The sequence below is a fragment of the Arachis ipaensis genome, chromosome B02 (genome assembly GCF_000816755.2).
Source record: "Arachis ipaensis cultivar K30076 chromosome B02, Araip1.1, whole genome shotgun sequence".
NCBI classification, from domain to species: Eukaryota; Viridiplantae; Streptophyta; class Magnoliopsida; order Fabales; family Fabaceae; genus Arachis; species Arachis ipaensis.
Window position 1 is genome coordinate 88,499,933 of NC_029786.2, and position 9,006 is coordinate 88,508,938.

The 9,006-nt window shown below is 33.9% G+C and overlaps 1 protein-coding gene across 4 annotated transcripts in view; it reads left to right on the top strand.

The window, feature by feature from the left end:
• Positions 6,716–9,006, top strand: part of LOC107625634 (thymidylate kinase) — a 5,742-nt gene continuing 3,451 nt past the window's right edge. The window contains exons 1-3 of one of the 4 annotated variants that reach the window (XM_021116112.1): positions 6,952–7,138; positions 7,387–7,436; positions 8,860–8,917. In XM_021116112.1, coding sequence (XP_020971771.1) covers positions 8,880–8,917 — 38 coding nt within the window. In that variant the 5' untranslated portion in view covers positions 6,952–7,138; positions 7,387–7,436; positions 8,860–8,879. Of the gene's footprint in view, positions 7,139–7,323; positions 7,437–8,859; positions 8,918–9,006 lie in introns of those variants that run through there. The other 3 variants (XM_016328321.2, XM_016328322.2, XM_021116113.1) reach the window with 3 other exon arrangements.

Here is a 9,006-nt window from a genome sequence, read left to right on the forward strand (position 1 = left end):
TATTAAAGAAGAGAAGAATATTTTATATCTTTATTTTTTGTTTTTTTTTTTTTGGTCTTTTACACAATACACACATACACATGCACACACACCACCACTACTACTATGGGTTTTATAACTTTCTGAGCTTACTCAGGGTTCGAACCCTTGTGCAGCTCCTTGTAAGACAACAAATTTTGCCATTGGGTCTAAGCCTCGATTGCATTTCTATTATAAGAATTTGATTTTCAGTAAACTGATTTTTTAGGCTATTTTATAATTTATTTTGCAAAATTTCGAACCATGGCTTAACAAGAATTAGTGAGGTAGGTCCAATGGTAAAAAAAAAACAAAAATAAATTAGAAAAAAAAAGATGATTAATAAATCAAACTTAATTTTATGAGAGTAATTAATTTTTCTAAGTCAAATTTGACTAATAAAAAGTGAAGACTTAATTGCCATTGGTTTATTTACCTCACTAGAGACTTTTTGAGCTGGAAATTCACTTTTAGTGGTGGTTTTGTGTGCGCCGAAAAAAAGGTTAGTAACCACAAACCTGAGAACCAGTGGTAGAAATAATTTCTACCTTCGTAATTGTATCCCAAGATTAATCTTAGCCATCCATTCATGATTTATTTTTTTAAGAATAAATCTCAGCTGCTAATTATTTTACCGCATAGTAAAAATTATTCCGAAGCGAATTTTTGACTAGTATTCCGCAAATAACTCTTAGAGACCCTGAATCCTCTTGCTTGTTTCACAAGCAACACACCCCTCTCTATTACTCTTAGGGCCGAGATTATCTCTTCTGCTTACCCCCTCTCTGCTGTATTTTTAACCCCGAGTAACTAACTGTAGTTAACTGTGGTTAACTGTGCATAAGCTCGATACGCAAGCGCTGACCAAACTTACTCGTTTTCACGCCCCTTCTTCATTAATACTTATCCCTTGATCACAAAATTCTTAACCCTTTTTACTATCATAAATTTAGCCAAAACTCTGAATTTTTATTTAAAGAAACCTTGCTCACAAATTTTACAAATACTTATGCATTTTTACCACTTTTTTTTACCGAATTCTTGAGAGAGAAAGAAAGAAAAATACTACACATTTTTTCTGTATTTCAACCTTGATTCTAGTAGCTCTTCCATTGTTTTTCATGTATTTTTTGCAAGAATCCAATCCATACAAACACAATTTCTTACCCGTTTTCACTAATTCTTATGTGTTTTTACCAAAATTTCAACAAGGTAAGGTTCTCCATTCTTTTTTATTTTTCCAGCAGTGACCATGATGAATTTTTGCGCTCTTCTATGTATAAAAATTTTTTCTTGAAGTCCATATGGAGCATGCCTAAGGAACTAGAGAAATTCAAGTTTAAAGTGGTTGATTTCATCACTTTTTGTGACACATTTTGGCCAAGGAAAATATTGCACCACCACTAGCCATGTCTCTGCATTTATGTGAGTGTTTTCTGATGTGTGAGAGGTTTAAGAATTGAATTAAACAAGAGGTAAGGGTTAGGAGTAGTTAGAATATATTTGTGCTTGGTTTGGTGTTCATATAAGCTACTTTGTGGTGATTTTATGCTTAATTTTATAATCTATAAATTTAGTGGCACTTCTTTGTTTTGACTTGTTATTTAAGTATTATATGAAGCTTATTTGCCTTTGAAAATTATATGGAACCACTAAAATTAATTAGAGCATTTGAGGTTTAAGTTTCAAGCCTTAAGCGTCACTAAAAGTGGGTAAAAATAAAAAATTGTACTCCTGAAAATTTAGCCACTAAAAGACCTGGAAAGTGATATGTTAGAGGGTTAGAAAGAAGATAGAAAACTGATTTTAATCCTATGGAACAAGTGTGTGAAAGTAAAAAGAGTGTTATGATCATTTAAAACTGTAGTAAAAGTTAGAAGTAAAACGGTAAAAAACGGTAATTAAAATAAGTAAATAAATTAATAAAGGATAAAATAATATTTTAGGTTTCTAGGGATAAAATTGGTATTTAATAAAATATTAGGAATAATTTAGTCAAAGAAAAATATTATGATCAATCCGATAAAATTTTGACAATAAATGAGGATAAATAGGAAAACTAGAGTACTTAGGGATAAAATGATAATTTAGGGTATAAAGATTTAATAAAGGGTAGAAAAGTCTTTTAGAAAAAAATGAGGGTATAATAGTAAAGTAATAATATTAGTGGTGAAAGCGTCACTAAAAGTTTAAAGAAAATGATAAAAAGAGAAGTTAAGTAAAAAGGGCAAAAGTTGAAAATATATGAAAGTCCCAAGGGCAAAATAGTAAATGTGACAAAAGACTAAATGATTTAAAGAGTAGAGATCAGACTCAAGTCTTACTTAAAAAGAAAAGGGCAGAGAAGTCCTTTAAAGATAAAGGTTATTGAGATGTGCTACAGAAGAGAGAAATTATAAACCCCAAGGTCCTAAGAGATTGTTTGGGGAGGAGGAGCGTCTGCTCCAACGGAACCAGAACCATCCTGAGAGATTATTTGGGGAGGAGGAGTTTCTGCTTTGACGGAACTAGAACCATACATTGGGGGATGCCCACTTTATGTTGAAACATATTCCTCCAACTGTTAGCATACTATGGCGTCAAGTTCTGCGACGATTGCTAGTTGTCAGAATGCATGTGGCTTTGTCCATTAGGCACATATGCATAATGTACGCAGTTGGTAAAATCATATCTATGACTAGTTCCTAGATAACGTCGCATTATGGGCAGTCAACCGATGCATGAGCTCATGACCTGCATAGGACTAGGCATACATCATACTTGGTTGCCGTATTTCTCTGCTTGTGATTGCTCACTGTTATTCTGTTGTATACTTGTGACTGTGCTTGCTTATATGTTAATCACTGTTATAACCTTGCGAATTCTTAGACTTAGACTGTGGACCCCTTCAAATTTTTCGAGTAGTACCCTGCTGGGAATCTTAGGTTCTCACCCTTTTACTTTCTCCCGTTCTGCAGATGGGAACCAGCATGATCTTCTTTGGGTTCTCCGCATTTGGATAGACAAGCAGCAACATCACGGGTGTGTCCAATGACTCTCTCTTTGCTTCAACACAGTGTTCCCTCAACTTCCAAGATATTCATGAGTTAGAACGAGTAATAGTAGCAGTAATAATAGCAGCAGCAGTAGTAATCTTTGTCCACACTCTGTATAGAATTTTAGAGGGGTAGGTGCTTTTGTAAATATATATATAAATAAGTTAGAACAAGTTCCAGACTAAGGTGGCTCTTGTGAGTCGAGGTTTGTTAGTTTAAATAATGAAGTCTATAAATATTTTCATGAATAAGCAACGACGTAATTCCGGTGTAAACTATGATGTACTAAATGAGCCTTCGGACATATATGTATGATATTATATATTACTATATTTTCTGTGTATTCTATGCTTCATGTAGTTATTATATGTTTAACTATTACCTATTTCGTTATATCTATCTAACACGCGATCTCGACTAGCGCTATAGACTCATATGTATATATTTAATATAAGGTTTAGAGCCTCTAAGAAAAGCTGTAAAGTAGCGCCTGACAGCTGCCATTGATCATGATGTGCTAGAAGTTGGGTCGTTACACCTATTTTCTGTTTATGACACAAAAATTAATGTAAAAAAATTTAACAAATGGGTCATCAACAAGGTTTGGGAGAGTTCCTTACTAGAGGTGCTCTCTGTCTCTCACATAAAAGTCTCAAACGCTGGTGCTCGTCCAAACTCAGCCCAAAGGCGTAGTGCCGCAGCAGAGAACTCCTTCCTTCACGCCTCCATCATCTCTTCGTGCTTCCTATCTCACTCTCCCCTTTACCACCAATCTTCTTCAGTTCTTCACTTCTTCCCCTGTCCTTTCTTCACCCGTTTCCCCTTTCTTCACCTTTCTCATAGCACTAACCACCACACTTGATAAACCACAACACCAGCAACTCTCAACATCAACCATTGCGCTAGCAACTCTCGCCGTCACCCACCTTGCCAGCATCTCTCCCCGTCACCCGCAGACTATAGTTCAACGTTTGTCGTCACCTCTTAATAGAGCATCCCTTCCGAAGGCAATAGAGTATCCCTTCTGAAGGCAATAGAGCAAGTAATTATTTGTTTTGTTAAATAACATTGATTTTCATTTGTTGGTAATATTGTTGTTGAATATTGTAGAATTTTAATTCCTTGTCACTATTGGGTGCTGAATGCTGATATTGTTGTTACTGAATATGTTTTGGTTTTAAATTGTTTGTGATTCTTTTGTTTGATTTGGGAAAAATTGACCAATTTTGGTTTAATTTTTTTCTATGATTTTGTGAAAAACTAATCAATTATGTAATTTTTTGAATGCTAGTTGTTTTTGTTTGGATTGTTGATATTTTTTTAATTAACGTATCATCGTTAACAAAACTATCGCGTTAACTTTATTTAAGTGAGTATTTTTTTAATATTAGTTGAGATATTAAATTTTTGTAAATCTTTGTTCTTAGTGGGAATATTTTTGGTGGGCAAAGTATATTGAGGAGTTTAGAAGACCAACTTAAAATATTTTATTTTTGTGGTTGTGATTCATTCTTGATCTAATTTTTATTATTTACTTTAATGATCATAAAAAAGTTAAATTAAAATTATGTCCCAATTTTTTTTTTTTGGTCTTTTTGGACTGAAGCACAACACAAACAGACCCAAGAGGAGAGATGCAGCCTCATAAGTCAAGTCACTTGGTCTTTTTCTCAGCCTCCATGAAAACGTAGCAATGGATGTCACCAAAGCCGCAACTCCATCGGCCGCTGCGGGTCATGCTGTCGAGTCCGCTCTCTGAAGCATCAACAATCTTTTCATCTTGAACGAGAAATTTGCTTCGTTGTCGCTCCATGATTACTTCTTGTTGCCGTTCCAAAGTTTGAGTCCCAATTCATTTAAATAAAGTTCATGAAATATTATTTTCTGGATGTCTTTCTCGGCGGCAAGGAAGAAGCGCCAACTTCGTTGGCATGTTTTGTGCCGTTGATAAAGGACGATGGTGAAAATCGATCTCCACTAACACTCTTTTTTTATTTATAATTTTCAAAAACTGCTTAATATAATTGAATTATTATTATTGTTATTGAAGAGTTTCAAAAATAATCCATGAAATCGGTTGAGAAAATTTCAAATTTAAAATTGATAGTTAGAGATCCATTAATTTAGTTTCCATTCAAACCCAAAATTAATACAATTTGCTTCCTCTTCACTTGAGGTAGGAGAAAGAGGAGAAGTGGGTGGTGTTGAGGAATGAGGTGGAAGAAGAACCGACAGCGACGAAGTGGAATAGGATGTTCTCAAGGCATGTGCTAGAGGATGAAGAGGACGACGGCCATGGAAACTAGAGATTGCTGCTGCTGGTATCAACATGCATTATATTCGAGCACCTGTCATCTTTAGTTCTTTGAATTAATTAAATTAATATTATAAATTTACCCCTATAATTTTTTATAATTTTAAACTATACCTGAAATTTGGAGGTCATGAATATACTTTTCCCACCATAGAAAGCTCCTACTTAAATATATGATACTTAATTTCTCAAATAGAAAGAGGAGATTCTAACTATATTGCGCTCCAAATTAATGAGAAAAATAAAACTCTGGACATAGAGTATGAATGTGATGCAGTTCTTATCCTATCTTCTGTCACACCTTTCGTTTCAGAAAATCTTAATTTTTTTGCAAAAGTTTCATCTAGATATGGGTTTCACCTAGTCTAGACTCTGTTTTAGTGTGACTAGAAAGTAATATAATTTCATCGAGTCTAAGATCGAGTAAGAATCTTAAAAATAGATTCGATTAATATTAGAGTCAAAAAACAAATTTAACTTTACTCAATCCTGTGTGCACTCGTAGGAAAACGCATAAGTCATTCTCTATTTAAGTTGTTGTTGTTTTAGGTGAAAATAAGATTATTAAAACAATTAGGACTGGATGGTAAAGTGTTTAAAACTGAACAAAATAAAATAAAATCGATGAACCAAACTAAAAGAATTAAAAACCAAACAAATTGAAAACAGAAAATTGAACTACTTAGTGGTTTTTTTTTTCAGTTGAATTGGTTTTTCGATTCTAAAATAAAATTTAAAATAATTGAATCCAACCAAATCGAAAATATATGTAAACTTTAAAAATATCCTTAAATTAAGGATTTAGATCATTTAAATTTTAAATTTTATTTTAGCGGACCACCATTTCAATGATACTCTCTTCCAATTCCATATGAGATAAATGAATAAATAAAAACAAATTAAATAATAGGATCTTTGATTCTTTGGACCACTTTTGATTCTCTGAAACAAGTCATTGTCCATGTTCTTTAATTATATCGAGTTTGTTGTGCTTTCCACTAACGTATGATACTTGGATAAAATAAAAAAGATGTTGTACAAACGCGTTTTCAAATTAAAAGATATATATACGGAAGAGTTTTCGGTATGTCATTGCTGTAACGCTTTTAATGAAATTTCAATCTTTTGAGAATGAATAAGGGATTTAGATTTTTTAAATTTTAAATTTTATTTTAGAGGATAAAATGTAATTTTTTATTATTTATTTTATAAGTAAAATTAAAAAAAAATATGAAAAAAAAACTATTAAAAATGAAAAATCACATATTTTTCTCTCAAATAAAAATTCGAAATTTATGGATCGAAATTACCAAATTCTAAACTTAAAACTACACTAGAGCTGGAAAAAAATAAAACCTATACTCACAATCCAAAGTCCAGTCTCTCCCTGAACCCTCGCTAGGACTCGGTCCCTCACAGCCGCTCAGCCATTCCCTCCCTGGCAGGCTGGCAGTCGCAGCCGCCGTTGTGAGGCATCAGCGGCGCTATCCAGCCTCCAAGGTCCAGTCTCTCACTCTCTCCCTCGACCCTTGCACATTCACACTCCACTCTCCTTTCTCCGCTACACTTAACCCCCTGCACTTCGCGTAGCCGTGGTCCTCCCTTACACTTCCCTTGCACTTCGCAGCCGCTGCCTTGACTCCTTTTCAGTTCTCAGCTGCTTGGTCTCCGTCGTCCCCTCCGCTCTCTGAATATCTGCATTTAGAATGGAGACGTCTCAAGTAAATTGGTTGAACTCAACTCGGACTATATTTATCCTTATAGAGATCAGGTACATTTTCATACTTGTAGTTTTTATTTTACTCTTTTGGAACTGAAATTGAACAATGTCCTAGTTATGCTGGATTCTGGAAATGCTTTATATATATTATATATGATTTCTGAATTCTGAGGCCAGTAATACTGTTTGCATCCTGAATTTCTAATTAAATAGATATTTAATTCTTTGGTGTGTAGGTTCTCTCTTACATCAGTGATGACAAATTTTTGAGATCTGACAGTTGCAATATCGGTTCGCAGGGTGGTTTTGACATGATTTGCAGTGGAAGGACAAGATTGAAAATCAGCAGGTGCGATGCATAGTTGCTATATGATTAGTTCATTTGAGTTCTTATTTTGGCTTGTTTAAGTATGGACAACAATACAATATAAGAATAATTTGATTTACTTATGTGTGAAGTTCAAACAAGCTGATGAAATAGCAATGTAATTTGATTTACTTTTGTTTTTGCTTTGTTGTTGCTGAACCTGTTGTGTTTAAATCAAGACCTATATTTTGATTTGTTGAACTTTCAATTATGTTAGTTATTGTGTTGTATGACTGCAGTTTGTGACTTTATGAAATTGAACTTGTTACTTCTAATGTGTTGGTATTTTATTGCATATTATTGGCTGAAAATGGCATAGGACAGGTTTTTAATACACCAAGTATGACCAGGACAGGTAAAACTGAAAAACCAAACCGCACCAATCCAATTATATTCGGTTTGGTTTGGTTTGGTTGGGCTCAGACAAAAAGACCAAACCAAACAATCCAATTAAATTCGTTATGATTGGATTGGATGATTTTTTCTATCAAAACCAATAAACCAAACCAAACTGCACTGTGAACACCCCTACTTATCGGTATGGGTCTGCTAATAGTTCATTTCTATTCTTGTGGTGTGAATGTTAAAGTACATAATTTGTGAATGATATAGCATATACTTTCTGGGTGTCTAAATATTGGTGAATTAAGAATGATTCTGGTAGAAAGGCCTGATTTCAGTGTAGAGTTTTATGTTAATTGCAGTAGAGATACTTTCATTTAACATTGGAGAGGAGAAGGGAAGAAGAGACTAAGGATGAGGTTAATTTGGGAGTTAGGGTTTTATTTATTGAATTTGGTTGGGTACCAATTTGAGTCAAACAAACTCATCTGGTAGCATCCTGCACGTGAGTACATAACCATCCACACCGGCTCTCCGTAAACGGCAGTGAGGCAAAAGTTCTCTCAAGGACTAATGTGATTCAAGGAAAAAATTTCGGGTGCCAATTTGATGCAAAAAAAGTTTTCCGGGACCAATTTGATTAGTCTGAAATTTTAGGGGATTAACTTAAGCATTTACTCTCTTATTTTCTATGTAAAATTGAACAATTTAAACTTATTTCGTAGTGTTGAAATTGATATGTTTTCTATTTTATTGCGTAAAATTTTAGTTTTTGTTATAAGAAGTCTGTCTATGTATGCATACATGTAAACTTTTTTTTTAAACTTCCATACCGTGCTCTGAAATATAGTAGAAAACAAAAGCGCACCAAAACCATAAAGATGAATATTTCCCCCAAAAAAGAAAAGATTTTGATGGCAATCAAATTTCCATTCTTAATTTGTCATTACCAAACAGTTCATTAATCTGATTTGATGTGTTTATTACTCCTCCACTTCTTGCCCATTTTCTCCTTGAATTTCATGATTGTGCTTTAATTTTATATGTTACTATTTTGGTTCAGTTTAAGTGCTGGGGGAGGATATGATCTATGGCACTTGTACCACAGCTTCTAAGTCACTGTAAGAACCATTTTCTTCTTAAGGTTTTAACCCCCCCCCCCCACCTCTCTGGTTACGAGTTTAAAACTACTTATCCTATTCTAAACTTC